The sequence below is a fragment of the Caretta caretta genome, chromosome 6, assembly GCF_965140235.1.
Source record: "Caretta caretta isolate rCarCar2 chromosome 6, rCarCar1.hap1, whole genome shotgun sequence".
Taxonomy (NCBI): domain Eukaryota; kingdom Metazoa; phylum Chordata; order Testudines; family Cheloniidae; genus Caretta; species Caretta caretta.
Window position 1 is genome coordinate 103,205,529 of NC_134211.1, and position 19,668 is coordinate 103,225,196.

A 19,668-nucleotide genomic window follows, 5' to 3' on the forward strand; every position below is an offset into this window, starting at 1 on the left:
TTTTAGAGCCCACTGCCTCAGAGATTCAGCATAGTGGCCGAGCGTGCTATATCCACTTTTGCATAGGGACTTCTTTCTGAATCTCAGTTACAGTCCAGAGGGAGTCCTCACTTCTTTGGAGATAGCATATTAGCACCAAGGGGAACAACAAATATATAAGCTCTTCAGCACCATTTTAGCTGCTTGCTGACTCAGGCTGGACCTGACAGCCAATAAACCTTGGAGGAATCTGCAGTTATTACAGTCTCAGCCTCTCTCTGCAAATATCATCAGAAGGTCAAGTACACAGACTCAAAATGAAAAGGGACTAAAGTACAGGAGAATATGTAATCATAATGCACAATGAATAAAACCTCCATGACTATGTAAACAAAGACATGTTCCTTTTACTTGGGTAAACATCACCTTTCTGCTATTCTTTGTTGGGCAAATATCATTTATATTTTATAATGAGATTTATCAGGAGTTCTAGTGAAAGGTTTGTTCTTTTCCTTGACCTTTCAGAAACAGAAGCTGAAGACCCATTATTAGAGGGAAGGATGAGGGCAAGAATGGCAATATGTTCCACATCATTCTACTACATACAATGAACATAATGGCCAAAGCCACTGTTTCTGAATCACTGCCCTAATGGAGATATCCTACAGAATGTGACAGAAAATGATTTTTTGATCAAATTTTTAAACCAGTCTACAGAAAGCTATAGTAGGAATGTGCTTCTCTATTAAACCCCAATAGGCTGGCTTAAAATTTGACAGAAAGGATATCAGTCTCTACTAAATTTTATAGTTTGTTGAGATATTTATATGGTACCCTGTAGAATTTCTATAGAATTCTGTTGGTTTACTCTCTATTAATTTTTATAGGACGTTTCCCTAAAAGAATAAGGCAGCTGACCCTACAGAGTCAGTTTTCAGAGGTCCTGAGAACCAAAATGTAGGTGTACCTTTGATCTTATAAGGAGATATTTATCCCTAATTGCCTATACTGAGTGGTGGGAATGGGAGCTAACTCTGGCCCTTAGTGGCCCCTATCCATGCTAGTGACTAGCATGGCTACCTGGAGGCCGGTCAAAAAGTATCCTTTCAGTAGTCTTTTTAACTCAAGCTGTAGAATTTAATAGAGAATCACACCTGTGGTATATTGAAAACTGTTGGAATTGCAAGCTATCCCTTTAAGAGTGTGGGTGAGTTCTCTGTTGTGAAAGTGAAGTGTGTGATCTGGGGGTCTCAGTCAGGAAGGAGCCAATTCAGAAAAAGGTGGGCTGAGCTTTGCCTTTCTGCCTTAAGGAGCAGCCTGCTTTGTCTCTCTATTGTTGGTTACTGTGTGTTATTGTTCTGGATTCTAAGAAATGAATTAGTTTTACATTGCAACCTTCCAGCAAGAGTATTTGATGTTATTTAACGTTTCTGTTTATAGGCCATGAGTATAACAATTCCCCTGCTCTAGATTTCTATAGACAAGTTTTAAAAATCCTACAGAAACCTCATTCTTTAGGGCTGTGATTTGGAAGTTCTGTTTTCAACTGTTCCATCCACTGTGTATAGTAGGACTATGTGTGACTTTTTACTGTCAATCTTGCCTTCCCCTTCCTTCAATGACATGAAAATAGGTCTGCTGCATACCAGATCTGCTTTCCTTCAAATTCCTAAGGGTCAGAAAAAATTATTGCTGAAGTCAATAGCAGGGCTGGCCTTACTATGAGGCGAACTGAGGCGCCCGCCTCAGGTGCCAGACTGTGTGTGTGGGGGGGGGGGGGGAGGGATGCCACTAGGACCCAGAGTTTCAAAGTTTTCTCCCAAGCGAGACGGTATGGGGGCATCATTTGAGCTCCCCGCCTCAGGTGCCAAAATGTTGTGGGCCAGCCTGGTCAATAGGAGAGGCATCCACCTAAAGCCACAATCCAGCAAAGCTGATAAGCATGTCCTTAACCGTAAGCATGTGAGTAGCTTCATGGAATTCAATTGGAACTACTCACATGCTCAGACTAAGCATATGATGAAGGGCTTTTTTGGATTGGGGCCTCATTGAGGGCAGAACTGGGCCCTCTGTATGTATAATATGGGGAGAAAAAGGAGAACCATGCAGGACAGTTGTGTAGTCATGTCACTTAATGCACTTCTAGAAGGCACTCTCATACTATGGTGAAGAGAGCTGTAAAAGGAATAGAACAGCATATGCTGAAGGACAATGCACTGTCATCTCTATTTACTCACTGCTGTACAGCCAAATTGAAATGTGTCTAATTTCATCATTTAAAGTCCAGTCCAAATGAAGTCTAATTACAACCACTGAGAAAGCTTAGACATCCTCCTCCAACTACTTTGTTTATGGATGAGAAGGTAAGAAGGATTTTATTTCTCTTCTAAATGCAAATCATAATGCAACAGGTTTGTTTTGCAGGGCTGACATTTAATTGTTTGCCCTATATCTCTCAAGAGGAGTTAAATTTAGCATAAGTGTCTGGACAGAATGTCATCTGACACTAGTGTATGTCTGTTGCACAACGTGCCATGGAACGAGTAAAATTTAATTTAGTTAAAAATAACTGTATGCTTACCTCGTAATTTGGCAGGCTCCTGGATTTTATCCACTGCAATGATCAACAGACGGTACAATAATGAGACACAAATATGCAAGGGGACAAGATTGATTAATAAACTCAAGAAAACATAACCTCCCCCCTTTTCTTTCCTATATTAATTCAGTCTCCCTGTTTAGATAAATACTAAATATCATTCCATAGTCATTTCTTTAGAAGCAGGCGGACTCTTTTAAACATATTTGTATTGTCACAGTGGGGCTTGGCCTCTTTAAGGGGAGATGGGCTTGCTCAGAGAGAATAGGCCCATCTCAGCCACCTCTGAGTAACTACCTTGGTGATTGACTAATGAGTACCTGGACTTGAAAGGCTACCAGAGCTCATTTGAAAAGAGGAGCTCCTAGAGAAGCCTGCCTGCCAGCTGACCTCTCCAAACCTATCGGTGGAATGACTGGGTAGGGAGAAGGGGCAAGCAGGGAGACTGTTTGAGTGCTTGCCTACTCAGGGACATCAAATTCACACCTTTAGTTAATTTGGATTATTTTTTCTTGAAGTGGGTTAGTTAAACTGCATTAAATTCATGTGTGAACACCCTCATACAGAATTCAAGTGGCCTTAATTTGATTTAGTTTAATTCCTATCCCTATTCTGTAAATAGCCAGATTCTTCTGCCCTTGCTCATACTGTATAGCAGATTATTACACATGTGGTTCCCTTAATTTCTGCGTGACTAGCTGTGGAGTAAGGTACTACATGGTCTGACTAAAGGTAGTAGAATCTGCTCACCAAATACATTTACAACTGGCCCCCAGCTTTGTTTTAGTTGTATTTAGAGTCCTCTTAGCCCTCCAGGGAAAACTCAAAAACAGAAAAGATTGTTGCACAAATGGCAAAAGTACCCAAACCATGTTATGGACAAGAGTAAAACAGGCACAAAAACATACACTAATGCTGAAGTATCAACCCTGAAATGTCTTGACTTGTGTCATACTCTTAATATTTTAATAAACTCAGGGTCTTTTTTCCATTTGAGCTGCCAACAGACCACTGTGTCTTGTCCAAACACATGAGGTAAGCAAGATCGGGACTTCATCTGGCCTTGGCTAGACAACAATAGATGCCACAGACAGTAGTACTGGTGACACACTTCTATCATCCACTATCCGTCTATCCATTTGTGGTATTTTTAAGGCACCTACTCCTATCATCTTGGTACTTAAAAATTGTTCCTTCTAAGTCAATATTTAGCCAATGGCCCTGCTTCATGCTGAGGGTCCTTTTGCTCCTACAAGTACTGGGGTAGATCCACAGCGGGTGTAAATTGTCTTGGTTTCATTGAAATTGATACCAGCTGAGGATCTGCCCCACGATCTTTAGAAGAAAGCTGAAATCTCTGGCCGCTTGTTGCCTTTAAGCAGCCTGTGGCCCTTTTGGAGGACTAGAGATAAATAATGTGGATGAATAAATTCTGCTTGCCAACATTCCCTCGGCAGCGTGTGATAAATGCATTTTTCTTCACTAACTAAAACCCAGTTGTGACCTACAGCACGGTTGGTAAAGAATGGCTGCTATGCTCTGTCCCAAAGAAGGCTCCGTTTCAATAGTGTATAAAGTGGTCCCAGTACATCTGTTTACGCCAGGTATTTCCCAGGCACCCATCACAGTGGTATCTATATACGAGTCTAAGCTCAGCATCTAATAGTGCTTCTGGATGGTGTATGCTCGGGACATATTATGGGTATAAGCAGCATGTGAGGTGCTATAAGAACATCAGAGAATGTGGTGACAGAGTGTGTGGAATTTAGTAGCTTCCACGTGGCTGCTGAGAAAGGAAAGGTTTTTGTTTCAAGGGCTTAGAAACTGGATATAGGGACTCTCTAGGTTCCCAGGCCAAATCCAGCCTAGCACTGATCAGACGTTGCTGCCATCTGAAAGCTGTACAGTAGCCTATGAGAGATACATTTGGAGGTCCCAATCCAGATAGCAATGGATAGATGCTCACATCACAAAAACCGTCACAACTGCACGAATTGGACCCTTTTGGGTGAGCTCAGCAGAAAGGCCTGCCTCATATGTAGAGTGGATCCTTCAAGGTCAGAGCTGAAGTTACCAAGTCACTGCTAGGATGTTTATATTGTCCATGCTGTGCCTGTTTTATAGATACTAGAAGACTTTGCTTTTTGGGGCTGTGAGGACAGCACATTTCATGAGCACTTAAATCATGCAAAAATGGCTTTTGTTTTTGTTATAACTTAAGTACTCTAGTCATGTTCGCACTGCGTGTGTGTGTGCGTGTGTGTATAGATAGATATTAATCTCTTGCCTAGTTAAATTACCTGTTTTTCAGTTACATAGGAATTGCCAGATTGGATCAAACCCAAGGTCCATCTAGTCTGGTATCCTGTCTCTGACACTGGCCAACACCAGATGCTTCAGAGGAAGGTGCAAGAAACCACACATTAGGCAGATGTGGGATAAATCTGATCCCCCTGCCCCAGGAATGTCTCCTCTTTAACCTAATATTTTGAGCAGGGGTTGGCAACCTTTGGTACGCTGCCCATTAGGGTAATCTGAAGGCAGGCTGCGAGACATTTTGTTTACGTTGACAATCTGCAGGCAGTCCCCCCCCGCCCCGCCCTCCCACAGCTCCCAGTGGCTGCTGTTCACCATTGCCGGCCAATGAATACCCTAACAATATCTCAGAAAGGCAGCCTGGACAGAGACCCACTAATGTTACAGCAGCACCTCCTTATCCATGTTTTTCATTTTGCAGTGTATAATAAGAACCAAAGCTCTTACGTTATAAAAAGAAAATCTCTAGATATTTTAAATCAGGATAAAAACATGTCTGTGGTTATTGGTTCAGTGTTTAGGTGAGCTGGAGTGTTTCATAATCATGTCTATTTGCTTTTGATTTAAAAGAAAAAAACAAGCAACCAAAAAGATGTAACAGAAACCACTGGAGCCTTTGGAGGACATGGAACCTGGCATGTGACATGAGCATTGCCTTTTGTAACCTTAACCCATCCCACATGCTTGGTGTCAGTACTAAAGATCAGTCCAGTGCTGCTGGGTTTCACTCTTGTGTTACAGGCCATTAGGGCCAAATTTTGCTTTCCGTTACATTAGGGCAGATCCTGTGAAATTAGTGGGGTTGTACTAGAGTAACTGAGAACAACATTTGGTCTACAGAGTGCATAGAAGATCAATGGAAACACAAATACAGTCCCCTTTTGATTAACTAGAAGCTACATACATAAATACTCAAAATAAGAATAGTCCCCTAACCGCTGACAGTTTTTCCTGGCTATGTGACAAAAGTGATGAAGGAAATAGGTGTATTCTACTTTTAGATCTCCCTTCCCCCCACAGATTCGTGGAACAGATTCTTCACCGCACCTGAGTTCTGCTTGGATGCAGTGGAGGATGTTGGTTCCATGATCCTGAGCTGCCCAGCACAAGTTAAAGTGGCAGAAGAGTAGTAACATTGGGATGGCAACTGGCCCAGGAGCCACCTCTGCCAGCTTTCTGTTGGTGAAGAATTCCCCTGCCCAGGTAGAATTTGTCACTATCTATTTCCAGATGCTTTTAGTCAATTTTGCACTATGTGCACTTACATGGTGTAAAGTGTATGGAGTGGACCAGAGAATGTGTCCCTTTATCATGAGAAGTGTTTGTCAGAATTATTGGGCCAGTTCCAATGTTGATTTAAAAGAGCTCATCTCCATGCATTTCAATTCAACTATTCCCATTTACCCCAGCTGAAGATCTAGCCCAGTGTCTTTGGACCCAGAAAGTATTTGAGAGAGTCTCAAGGGTTCTTTCAAAGGGCTTTGGAAACTATGTTTTAAATCTTAAATAACATAACGTACAAATGACATACACTGACTAGTCATGTGATGTTCTAGTGACATTTTCTGTACTTTTTTTTTTAAAAAAAAATCTGGATTACAAACTCTATCTAGTTAAAGAAAAAACACAGAAGATTCCAGGCTACTCGTGATTTAAAAAAGAATTGTGCAGGGGGTCAAGGGAATAGGAGAAGGAGCCTTTAACCACAGAGGTTGACGGTTGAATTCAACAAAGGTTGATTGATATTGTGCAAAATATATGATCTTAAGGCTGTGTGTGGTCATGATGTCATGAGTTGGTGGGTCACAGTCTAGTGTGAATTGTACAGGTGTCCTCTTGACAAAAATCATCATCCAGATGAGAACCACTGTAAGCATCTCAGAAAGACCCCCGCCTGCTGCCTCAAAAAAAAAAATTCATGTTGACTGAACCTCCTTACCCCTAGATGGGGTCCCAGTGTGTGGGGGCAGGAGCCAGGGTGGTTCCCAAACTTGCATAGCCACAACCTGCTCTGCAGAAAGGGAACCTCAGTGCCCAAGTCTCTTAGTCCACTATCAACTCAGAAGTTTGAGAGGTTTTAAAAAGGGATATGCTGCAAAAAGATTGGGAACTGTGGGGAAAGAACAGAATTAGGCAAGCCAAACAGCTTCCGAAAGCTCAAACAAATCTTACCCCAAACTGCCATTTTTAATGTTTGTATCCTTAAAGTATTCAGGATTTGTTTTTATTTTTCCTTTATTTCGGTGCATCTGGACCGGGCTCTTTTACTGCAGATGTCAGGCGGGGGAGGAATTGCGTTAAAAAAGAGGGTGTTTTAATGAGATTGCTGTGCACAGCTATGCAGCGGAGTTATCCCCTGGGCAAGCAAAGCCCAGCCAGTCACCCTCAGAGAAGACACTCTCCCGGTACTGAGGCCCTGATCCACTTGTGTCCCGCGTTCTCTTTTAGAACGCGGCCCAGGGTTGCTAGGGGAACGCCAGAAGAGGACGGCTACTGAAAGGTAACTGTAGCAACAGCAAACTCACCTCCTCCCTCTCCCCCCCCCCCCCCCCCCGACGCTCACCCGCTCGCATTCCCCCGACTCTTGTGAGTGGGCTCTGCCGGAGATTTTCAATACAAAATTCTGAAGTTGCAACTAAGATAGACTGCTCTGCATCTCTCGTGCAGTTAAAACGATACGCTTCTAATTGCTTTGTTGTAGTTAGACGTCTGTTGCAAACTCTTTCCCCTCTGCAGAAGGAGAACGACACTGCAACGCACATGGCTTGTGTATGAAGTATTGCAGGTAGGGAAAGTCGCCTGCTAGATTCCCGAGCTCATCATGAGTTACATGGAGTCCCTGGCAGTGCCAAGGAACGATGATCCTAGGTATTCACTGGAGCTGGAAAACAGAAGGAGGAACGTTTTTGTGACCCAGTTAGGGGAACACAGGTAGGTGATGTCACTTGCACTCACGTTTTATTTCTTGGAATCTAAAGTCTAAAAGGGGAGTGTTAAAGTGAATGTGCCTGTGAGATCTGAGTTTCTGAAATCGATCTCCCCTTTCCCTGTGTGTTTCTAGGGCATTTAGAATAAGAACAGATTGATTAGTATTGTAGTAGCCTTTATGGTAGACATATAAAAATAGCTCCCTCCCCCGGGGATCTGTGTTGACTGTGGAGTTTACCTCTCAGAGGCTGAGCTATCTAGGATGATGCTCTTAGGCTGGACAATTTAGTGAGATTGAAACCTTCTCAATTTCTACTATAAAATTATTGCTTGCAACATCTGAACGTGTCCATTTATTGTAACTGAATCCATCTTGCAAACCCGGAGTAGCGTAGAAGACAGCAAGGCAGTGAAACATTTAAACTTACAAGTTATAGAAGATAGTATGGAGTCTCTAAAAAAAACACCCACCATGCATAATGTGACACACATGCACAATTGGCAAACTCAGGCCTGGAAAAGTCCAGGACAAATCTGGGAAACTGAATATGTGCCGGTTTCAGAGTAACAGCCGTGTTAGTCTGTATTCGCAAAAAGAAAAGGAGTACTTGTGGCACCTTAGAGACTAACCAATTTATTTGAGCATGAGCTTTCGTGAGCTACAGCTCACTTCATCGGATGCATACAGTGGAAACTGCAGCAGACTTTATATACACACAGAGAATATGAAACAATACCTCCTCCCACCCCACTGTCCTGCTGGTAATAGCTTATCTAAAGTGATCATCAGGTTGGGCCATTTCCAGCACAAATCCAGGTTTTCTCACCCTCCACCCCCCCACACAAATTCACTCTCCTGCTGGTGATAGCCCATCCAAAGTGACAACTCTTTACACAATGTGCATGATAATCAAGTTGGGAGGAGGTATTGTTTCATATTCTCTGTGTGTATATAAAGTCTGCTGCAGTTTCCACGGTATGCATCCGATGAAGTGAGCTGTAGCTCACGAAAGCTCATGCTTGAATATGTGCAGCTGCTGCATATGTGTGCCCTGTTAATCTGTCTAGTTTGCTGTTTGTAATGTGGTCATCACTGTGGTTTCCGCTTGCCAACATACTGAAGTTGTGACACACGTATGAATCTACCATATCTGGCTGACTTGCTGGCTGTCTAAAAAGTCATGAGAGGTCAAGGATGCACAGTCCTCATGTATTTTGGCAGCCATTTCTTTTTTTTATAGAACATCTTTTCAAAAGAATAGGTAACATAACAGACATGCCCATTAGTTCTAATTATGCACATTTAAGGGTCATATCTAGAGTTTTATACCACCCTGGACTCAAGGATTTCAATCTCCAGTATGACAAGGCTCAAGGCTTCTAACCCTCATGACCACAAACAAACCAAAGTGGAAAATGATAACTTGAGACACTTTGCAGTGGGATTAATCTTGTAATGGAAACCTAAATTCTTGTTCCAGTTCTGCCTGACTCTTTGCCTAGGGGCAGGTCACCAACTGCCAATGTTTCACTTTTCGTATTTGTAAAACAAAAATAATATTCATCTGTCCAGGTACTTATCTGAACATTTGATAATACTTCTGTATGTCCTTGCGTGTTGTGAGAGCACTAAATTAAACTTTTATACAGTTTTTTAACTAAGGACACCAGGGCAAACTTCTAGTTTTAAGAGAAGTGCCAGGAAACCTGTAATGTGGACACAAGAGATCTCTTTCAGGAGTCGCTCACACTGTAAAGAGCATTGAACTCAATTTATTGGCTATAGAAAGGTGAAGTGAGTCTACCTTATTGGAATTTGAACATGTGGATTTAAGTTTTATTAATGATCTTGGCACAAAAAGTAGAAGTGTGCAAATGAAATTTGCTGAAGATACAAAGTTGAGAGACATCGTCAATACAGAGGAGGATTGGAATATTATACAGGAAGATTTGGATGACCTTGAAGACTGTAATAACAGAAATGGGATGAAAGTCAATAAATAGTACAAAGTGCAAGGTCATGCACTTACGATCTAATAATAAGAATTTCTGCTATGAGCTAAGAGCTCATCAGTTGGAAAAAAAAAAAAGGGAAGAGACCTGGGTGTGGGGGTCAATTATAGAATAACTGAGCCATCAGTGTGAGGCAGCTGTGAAAAAGGTAAATGCAATCCTAGGATGTATTAGGGAAGACATTTCCAGTAGAGATAGGGAAGTATTAATGCCATTGTGCAAGGCATTTATAGGACCTCATCTGGAATACTGTGTACAGTTCTTGTCACCCATGTTCAAGAAAGATGAATTTAAAGTGGACCAGGTGCTGATTAGGGGAATGGAGGGCCTATCTTATGAGAAGAGGCTGGAAGAGCTTGGCTTGTTTAGCCTAGCAAAAAGAAGGTTCAGAGGGGTTATAAGTGTTCTCTATAATTACATTGGGGTAAATACCAGGGAGTATGAAGTGCTATTTAGGCTAATGGATAATACTGTCAAAGAACAAGTGGCTATAAACTGGCCATGAAAAAATTCAGGCTGGAAATTAGAAGAAGATTTCTAAACATCTGAGCAGGGAGGTTCTGGAACAGTCTCCCAGTAGGAATTGTGGGGGCAAACAACTTAATTCTCTTTAAGAGAGAGCTGGACAAATTTGAGTACAATTGTATGATGGAGGTGCTTGTGATGGTGAGGGTGGGGAGGGCTCAACAGCCCTGGGACTCACTGCCAGTTTATATTACTAAAAGCACATCCTTCAGGGTTTCAGGCAGTCACCAGTAGAGGTCAGGAAGGCATATTTTCCCCTGAATATATTCTGGGAGGGTATTTTTATCTCTTTCATCTGAAGCATCAGGGATGGCCATGACTGGAGATGGTACAATGGTGGGGTGGGCCAGGGCTCTGAGGGGGCATGAGCATTCTCTCTCTCAGGTGCTTGGCTGGCTGATTCTTGCTCACATGCTCAGAGTCTAACTGATCGCCATGTGTGGGGTTGGGAAGGAATTTTCCCCCAGGTCAGACTGGCAGTGACCTTGGGAGGTTTTTGCCTTCCTCTACAGTGGGTCACTTGCCAACTACACCAGGGTCCATCTCACTTAATCAGTTCCCTGCCATTGCTGGAGCCTTGGGCATTGGTGCATCAGTTCCTCCTATTCTCAGCCTGTGGCACACAATAGTCTGATCTCCTGTGGGTCTTATTTATCTTGGTCTCATTTTCTTCATTGGGTTTAGTGTGTGGGTGCTGGGTGGTGTTGGTGGCCTGTGATATACAGGAGATCAGACTCAACAATCGAGTGTGGTCCCTTCTGGCCTTAAACTCTATCACTCTGATCTGGCTTGTCAAAGTGTCCTTAATTCTCCCCATGTAAAGGTGACTCTCATTTGTTTTCCCAGGGAAGAAGAGGATAAAGATGTTACTCATATCCCCATCATCAACGAGGTTAGATGTGTTTTTTTTTTATGCCTCCTTCTTTTGTGTGTGTGTCACAGGGAACATATTTCAAGAGCTTCCCCTTCAACAGGGTGCTGTGTATGTGTCATCAAGACTCAGCTCATCTGTGTCTGTCTATATGGGAATTGTATGGCCCTCATTGCTGTAGGATCTGAGTTTGGTGGCGGGATAGGTGAGCAGGGACATATGCAGCTGTATAGGGCACCTACAAATTTGGGGCACCACCAGGACCATAGGCACCGACTTCTTACCTTGCCGGGCGATGGTGGACCCCACGCTCCACTCCAAGCCCCCAACTTCACCCCTTCCCCCAAGCCTCTGCCCCACCTCTTCCCGCCTCTGCTCCATCCCTGCCCCGCATCCTTCCCCGAGCACGCCCCATCCCTGCTCCTCCCCATCCGTTCTGGAGCTTGAATGCAGCAAATCAGCTGTTCGCGGCACTCTGGAAGCGCTGGGAGGGAGGGGGAGGAGTTGGTAAGCGCGGGGCTGCCGGTGCGCAAGAGGCGTGGGGGGAGGAGGGCTGAGGGGTGGAGTTTGGGGCTGGTGGGTGCTCTGCACCCACTAAATTTTCCCCATGGGTGCTCCAACCCCAGAGCACCCATCCACGGAGTCTGCGCCTATGACTGGGACAGCAGGTAAGAGCAGGTTGGCTCCCACACACCCAGTGCGCACCGCAGTCCCCTTCCTAGACAGAAGGCAGGGGCCATATTCACAGAGCCGAATGCGCCGGTGCAGGGGCACCAGTTGCACCAGCATAGGGCCACCAGTTTAATAATACTGCATAGGGCCCCATAAATCCTAAAGACGACCCTGTAGGTGAGGCCGTGGAACCCTTTTCCTCAGGAAAATTACCTCAGCGCCATGTATCAGTTGCTGAGGTGATGTGATGACAGTTGCAGCTGAAAGGATGCTGCAGTCAGCTCCTACAAGAGCTCTGTTCAAACATGGGCCTCTCACCCCTCAGCAAGCCACGTCATTCTTTATATGGGGGATTTCTTTTGCAAAAACATCTCAGTGCTTTTTTTTCATGAACACACAAATACGAGAGGCCAATTAGCAAAGAGCATTAACAAACCATTGTGGGCACCAAGCAGGAAAAAAATATTCTGGTAAGGAAATTTCAGCTTCAAGCTTCTAACAACCATGGGCCCAATCCTGACGTCTTTAGTTCGGAAGACTCCCACTGACCTGAATGGGAACTTTGCTGTGGACTTCACTAGAAAGTAGAGCAGGCTTTTAGTAAGGGCTTCAGGATTGGGCTAAGAAGAAGTCAATGACAAACTTCCTGAGGCTTTTGTGACACCTGACACTGTACCTCAGCTAATCACTTCTTTGTAGTTGGGATGTCCTGTCACATCTTAACACCATCTTCTGAAGTATCTTATCCAACACGGTAAATTCTGATTCTTCTCTCATTTACCCCAGTCTAATTCCATTAACCAAAATGGAATTATTTTTTACTTACACCAGTAGAGAATCAGGTCCTGTGTGCATTGTATCACCATCAAGACTGGATTGTAGAAAATGTTGTCTGTTAGGAAATAAATACAGCCCAGCTGATATTAAGCCCCTGCACTGATGTACAGTTTATGTCCCTCTATATGAATTATTTTCCCACACTGTGGTCACATTTAGCAGGTTGGGAGCTCTGGGCCACTGTCTGCTCTCAGTGCAGTCAAGGGGAGCTCTGTCATTTGCCTTAATAGGATCAGGACTTGGCCTTAAAACTGTGGCATTCATGTTCTTGTTTGAATCCTTGTTTTCTTATTTTAATCCGTACCTTGAGGGCAAGGGGATAAAAATAATTATTTTGGTTAATACTTTAAGACAAAAAGTAATGATGCATTTGATTTTATGCAAGACCCAAGGGAACTTCACAGGAATTTGTTATGTGCCTCTATTGATTTGAAAACCCAATTCCACTTGTAGGCCCCCAGCAAGATTCTTGAGACTGATGCAAACTCTTTGCAAAAAACCTTGGTTCTGAAGAAAGAGGTTGAAGCTGATCGTGTCACGGCAGAGCTGATTGCTAAGAGACAGGAATTTAAAGAGCGGATGGAAGCTGTGGCTCAGCGGAGAGCACAATTTGCCAAAAAGCAGCAGGATGTAAGCATCATTTCCCATCTGTGTTATGAGAAGAGAGCATTCAGGGTCCCTGAGGAGTTAGTCCCAGTCTTTTCACATTCCCAGGACTCTGCTCTGGTGGTTTCTCTATCTGCATACTTGCTTCTGGGCTTGGTGCAGTCAATGGTGTATTTGAGTGCTTGGCAGAGTCATGTTGGAGCAGGCAAGAGCTGCAGCCTGGTACGCTTTTTCCCCAAGTGAAAGCAATGTGCTCTCCTTCGCTCTCTGTCTGATCATACTCACAGTGATAAGAATGACTTTCAGATTGCTCCATCAGCATTGGGTTGATCCTGAAAGCCTCTATAGACTGACACTGCTCCCCTCTGCTTATGCAGTAAAACATGTAGGGCTAAATTCAGCAGTGACATAAATGTTGGTGTCAGGTACCTAGTGTGAACCTGATTCTTCATCCTACAGGAATATAAATGGAAACAAACCTGGGGCTTTGTAGATTTGTAAAACTTTAGTTTAACAAGGATAAGCAAGCAGAGCATGCACATATTTAATTGATTTTACAAAAAGTCTCTTCCCTGAATGGGGTGTTGCACTGGTTTATTAAACATGTCCTTTTTTTTTTTTTTTTGCCAGAGCAGGAATCAAGCTCTTAAATTTGACAAGTTTCTTACAGAAAGTAATGTGAAGAGGAGGCGTGCACTCCAGAAATACCAAGCAGAAGTAAAAACGAATGAAATAAAACAGACGGAGATAGATAAACTGGTAGCAGAACTTGAAAAACTCAAAGTCAGGTATGCAACAGACCCATCTAGGGTTATCTAAAAATTTCACTTTCCACCACCCACTTAACGAGTTCTACTATGTCATTTTGCATGTGTCTGTCTAACATGTGTTTGTGGCTTAGAAACCTAAACTTCAGGTTTGCATTGCAGTAATCTAGACCCTGAAGGCTCAAATACTAGCAGGATCAGCTCAGTTTCTCAGATAACTTACATTCCATGCAATGTATACAGTGGTAAAATCTTTAGAAGAGAGCTAACCCCCCAGATTTGAACACGTACACATTTTGTGAAAGCTTAAATCAGAAAGTCCAGAACCTTAAGTATATAAGAATAGTCATACTGGATCAGATCAATAGTCCATCTAGCCCAGAATTCTGTCTTCTGATGCCCATGCCAGATGCTTCGGAGGGAATGAACAGAACTGAGTAATTAGCGAGTGATCCATGCCCTGTCTTCCAGTCCCAGCTTCTGGCAGTCAGAGGTTTTGGGACACCAAAAGTATGGGGTTGTGTCCCTGACCATCTTGGCTAGCCATTGATGGACCTAGCCTCCATGAACTTATCTAATTCTTTTTTTACCTAGTTATACTTTTGGCCTTCACAACCTCCCCGGTAACAGCCTCATGTTGACTCTATGTTGTGTGAAGAAGTACTTCCTTTTGTTTTAAACCTAGTGCCTATTAATTTCATTAGGTGACCCCTGGTTCTTGTGCTATGTGAAGGGGTAAATAACAGTTCCTTATTCAATTTCTCCACAACAGTCATGATTTTGTAGACCTTCTATAAAATCCCCCCTTAGTCTCTTTCTCAGATGAACAGTCTCAGTCTTTTTAATCTCTCCTCATATGGAAGCTAATCCATACCCCATTTCCCCCTTCCCTATATTTTTTCCAATTCTAATATATCTTTTTGAAATGGGCTGACACCAGAACTGCACATACCCACAGTGTGGGTGTATAATGGATTTATATAGTGGCATTTTGATATTTTCTGTTTTATTTTCTATCCCTTTCTTAATGGTTCCTAACATTCAGTTAGCTTTTTAGACTGCCACTGTACATTGAGCAGATATTTTCAAAGAACTATCCACAATGCTCCAAGGTCTCCTTCTTGAGTGGTAACAGCTAACTTAGACCCCATCAATTTTGTATGCATAGCTGGGATTATGTTTTCCAATGTGCAGTACTTTGCATTTATCAACACTGAATTTCATCTGCCATTTTGTTGTCCAGTCACCCAGTTTTGTGAGATCCCTTTGTAACTCTTCAGAGTCAGCTTTGGATTTAACTATCTTGAGTAACTTTGTATCATCTGCACTCTTTGACTTCTCACCAGGGATCCTAGCTTTCCATGATTTTTAAAAAAAAAAATTCTCTGACCAAAAAAATGAAAATCTTCATTTTTCCATGATTAAAATGAAACACTGAACTTTAGTTTCCCTAGCCATAATATATATAGTTATCAGCTGAACACACAGTTTTATTGATATATTTACAATTTTTGGACTGACAGCCTGAGCTCGGCCCATTGTCTTGACTATCTGAATTTCTGATGATCTGATCTGGCCCCAGTCCCAATTAGATCAGATAATCAGGGTTCCACTGTATATATTTTTATTTTGTTCACAAAATGTAAAAACGAGAGATTCTCTGTAAAAACAGAAAATCGATTTTCCTTGTTTTTCCATGGCAAACAGATTTCTAGGATCCCTGCTTCTCACTGTTTACCCCTTTTTCCAGATAATTTATGAATATGTTGCATAGCTCTGTTCCCAGTATAAATAAATCCTTGGAGGACACCACTATTTACCTATCTTCCCTGTGAAAACTGATCATTTATTCCTGCCCTTTGTTTCCTATCTTTTAACCAGTTACTGAATAAAGACTGGGAGTGGATGGATCATTACACAAAGTAAAAACTATTTCCCCATGCTAATTTTTCCCCTACTGTTACTCACACCTTTTTGTCAACTGTTTCAAATGGGCCATCCTGATTATCACTACAAAAGTTTTTTTTTCTCCTGCTGATAATATCCCACCTAATTGATTAGTCTCGCTGCAGTTGGTATGGCAACACCCATTTTTTCATGTTCTCTGTGTGTATATATATCTTCCTACTGTATTTTCCACTGCATGCACCCAGTGAAGTGGGTTTTAGCCCATGAAAACTTATGCCCAAATAAATTTGTTAGTCTCTAAGGTGCCACAAGTACTCCTTGGGTTTTTTTTTTTTGCTGATACAGACTAACACGGCTACCACTCTGAAACCTGATCCATGAGAGGATCTTCCCTCTTATCCCATGATTCCTTATTTGAGGGGCCTTGTCAAAGGCTTTCTGAAAGTCCAAGTACACTATATCCACCGGATCCCCCTTGTCCACGTGCTTGTTGACACCTTCAAAGAATTCTAATAGATTGGTGAGGCATCATTTCCTTTTAGAAAAGCTGTGTTGACTCTTCCCCAACATACTTTGTTCATCTGTGAGTTTGATAATTCTGTTCTTTAGTATAGTTTCAACCAATTTGCCAGATACTGAAAAGTTAGGCTTATCAGCCTGTAATTGCAAGGATCATCTCTGGAGCCTTTTTAAAAAATCGGCATCACATTAGATATACTCAAGTCATCTGGTACAGAAGCTGATTTTAGTGATAGGTTACTTACCATAGTTAGTAGTTCTGCAATTTCATATTTGAGTTCCTGTTTGATTTTTCAATTTGTTCCCCAAACTCCTCTATTAATACCTCAATTTGGGACAGTTCCTTAGGTTTGTCACCTAAAAAGAATGGTTTTGGTGTGGGAATCTCCCCCATATCCTCTGAAAGATACCAGTGAAGACTGATGCAAAGAATTGATTTAGTTTCTCCACAATGGCTTTGCCTTTCTTGAGTGCTCTTTTAGCACCTCAATCGTCCAGTGGTCCCACTGATTGTTTGGCAGACTTCCTGCTTCTGATGTAATTTTTAAAAAATGCTGTGAGATTTTGTCTTTTGCTAGTTGCTCTTCAGATTTTTTTTTTACCTGCCTAATTATATTTTCACACTTGAAATGCCAGAGTTTATGCTTCTTTCTATTTGCCTCAGTAGGATTTGGCTTCTAGTTTTAAACGGTGTCTTTTTGTCTCTGCCTCTTTTATCTGTTTAGCCATAGTGGCATTTTTTTTTTTTTTTTTGGTCCTCTTGCTGTTTTTGTTTTTGTTTAATTTGGGTACACATTTAGTTTGAGCCATGATTATGGTGTTTTAAATAGTCTTCATGCAGTTTTCAGGCATTTCACTCTTGTAACTGTTCCTTTTAATTTCAGTTTAACTACTATCCTCACTTTTGCATAGTTCCCCTTTTAGAAGTTAAATAAGGGATGGGCAAACATTTTGGCCTGAGGGCCACATCCGGGATGCAAAACTGTATGGAGGGCCAGGTAGGGAAGGCTGTGCCTCCCCAAACAGCCTGGCCCCCGCGCCCTATCTGTCCCCTCCCACTTCCCGCCCCCCTGACTGCCCCCCTCACAACCCCCAACCCATCCAACCGCCCCTGCTCCTTGTCCCCTGACCTCCCCCTCCCAGAACCCCTGCCCCTAACTGCCCCCTGGGACTCCACCCCCTATCCAACCCTCCCCTCCGCTCCCTGTCCCCTGACTGCCCTGACCCCTATCTACACCCCTGCCTCCTGACAGAACCCCCAGGACTCCCACGCCTATCCAACCACCCCTTCTCCCTGTCCCCTGACTGCCCCAACGCCTATCCGCCCCCCGGACCCCACCTCCTTTCCAACCCACCCTACTCCCTGTCCCCTGACTGCTCCCTGGGACCCCCTGGCCCTTATCCAACCCCCCGCTCCCCACCCCTACCGCTCAGAGCAGCAGGAGCTCACAGCCCCACCGCCTGGCTGGAGCCAGCCATGCTGCGCTGCCCAGCAGAAGCGACGGGCCAGAGTGCTGGCGGCATGGTGAGCTGAGGCTGCAGGGGAGGGGGGACAGCAGGGGAGGGGCCAGTAGCTAGCCTCCCTGGCCAGGAGATCAAGGGCCAGGCAGGACAGTCCCATGGGCCAGATGTGGCCTGCGGGCCGTAGGTTGCCCGCCTCTGAGTTAAATGCAACACTGGTGGATTTCTTTGGTATTCTCTCCCCCTTCCCCCCCGCACAAGAATGTTAGATGTAATTACATTATGGTCGCTATTATTGAGAAGTTCAGCTATATTTATCTCTTGGACCAGAACCTGGGCCAAATTGAGGACTAAACCAAGAATTATTTCTCTCCTTATGGGTCCCAGGATCTCCTGCTATGAGAAGCAGTCATTAATGGTGTCTAGAAATTTTATCTCTGTATCCCATCCTGAGGTGACATGGTCCCAGTCAATATGGGGATATTTGAAATCCCATGGCATTACTGGGTTTTCTGTTATTAGAGCCTGTCTAATCTCCCTGATCATTTCACAGTCACCATCACCATCCTGCTCTGGTGGTTGGCAATATATTCTTACTGCTATTTATTCAATATGGAATTTCTATCCATAGAGATTTTATGGTACAGTTTGATTCATTTAAGATTTTTACTATATTTGACTGTGTGCTTTCACTACCCCCACCAGTGCGACCTACTCTGTCATTCCTGTATATTTTGTACCCTGGTATTACTGTGTCCCATTGATTATCATCATTCCATCACATTTCTGTGATGCCTAATATATCCATATCCTCATTTAATACCAGACACTCAAGTACACCCATTTTAATATTTAGACTTGTAGCATTTGTATACAAGCACTCATAAAATTTGTCAATATTTAGTTTTCTTCATGTGATGTAACTGAATGGGACTCTTTCTCGTTTGACTGTTTCAACTTCTTTCTTCTCCTCATTATGAGGATATGGAGTGTCCCTTTGAATAAATCCTCCTCGGAGGGATGTCTCTGTCTGAAATGTGCATTCCTCTTAACCTGTTGACTTTTCCCCAGCCCTTAGTTTAAAAACTTCTTTACAACCTTTTTAATTTTACATGCCAGCAATCTGGTTCAGTTTTGATTTAGGGAGAGCTCATCCTTCCTCTATAGGCTCCTTCTTCCCCAAAAGGTTCCCCAATTCCTAATAAACCTAAATTCCTCTTCTCAATATCATTATCTTTTTTATGCATTGAGACCCTGCAGTTCTGCCTGTCTAACCAGCCCTGCATGTGGAACTGAAAGCATTTCAGAGAACGCTACCATGGAGGTCCTGGACTTTAATTTCTTATCTATCACCCTAAATTGGACTGCTTGGAACTCCTACCTTTCCCTGTGTCATTGGTACCTACATGTACCATGACCGCTGGCTCCTCCCCAGCAGTGCCCATAAGTCTATCTTAACGTTTTGGGAGGTCTGCAACCTTTACACCTGGCAGGCAATTCACCATGTGATTCTCCCAGTCATTACAAATCTAGCAATCTATATTTCTAATAATTGAATCTCGCATAATTGTTAGCTGTCTTTTCCTAATAACTCTGTAGGTTGGTCCCATCTCTACTTAATAACAATCAAAAAGACATTCAACAATCAAAATCAAATAGCATGTCAA

At 43.0% G+C, this 19,668-nt stretch overlaps 1 protein-coding gene across 8 annotated transcripts in view; it reads left to right on the top strand.

Moving 5' to 3' along the window:
* The window catches only part of CCDC197 (coiled-coil domain containing 197), a 41,218-nt gene that overhangs the window by 8,932 nt on the left and 12,618 nt on the right, over positions 1–19,668 (top strand). Inside the window, exons 1-5 of one of the 8 annotated variants that reach the window (XM_075129847.1) lie at positions 2,103–2,342; positions 7,631–7,679; positions 11,207–11,252; positions 13,194–13,370; positions 13,977–14,134. In XM_075129847.1, coding sequence (XP_074985948.1) covers positions 7,666–7,679; positions 11,207–11,252; positions 13,194–13,370; positions 13,977–14,134 — 395 coding nt within the window. In that variant the 5' untranslated portion in view covers positions 2,103–2,342; positions 7,631–7,665. Of the gene's footprint in view, positions 1–2,102; positions 2,343–7,266; positions 7,395–7,454; positions 7,826–11,206; positions 11,253–13,193; positions 13,371–13,976; positions 14,135–19,668 lie in introns of those variants that run through there. The other 7 variants (XM_075129843.1, XM_075129845.1, XM_048854374.2 and 4 more) reach the window with 7 other exon arrangements.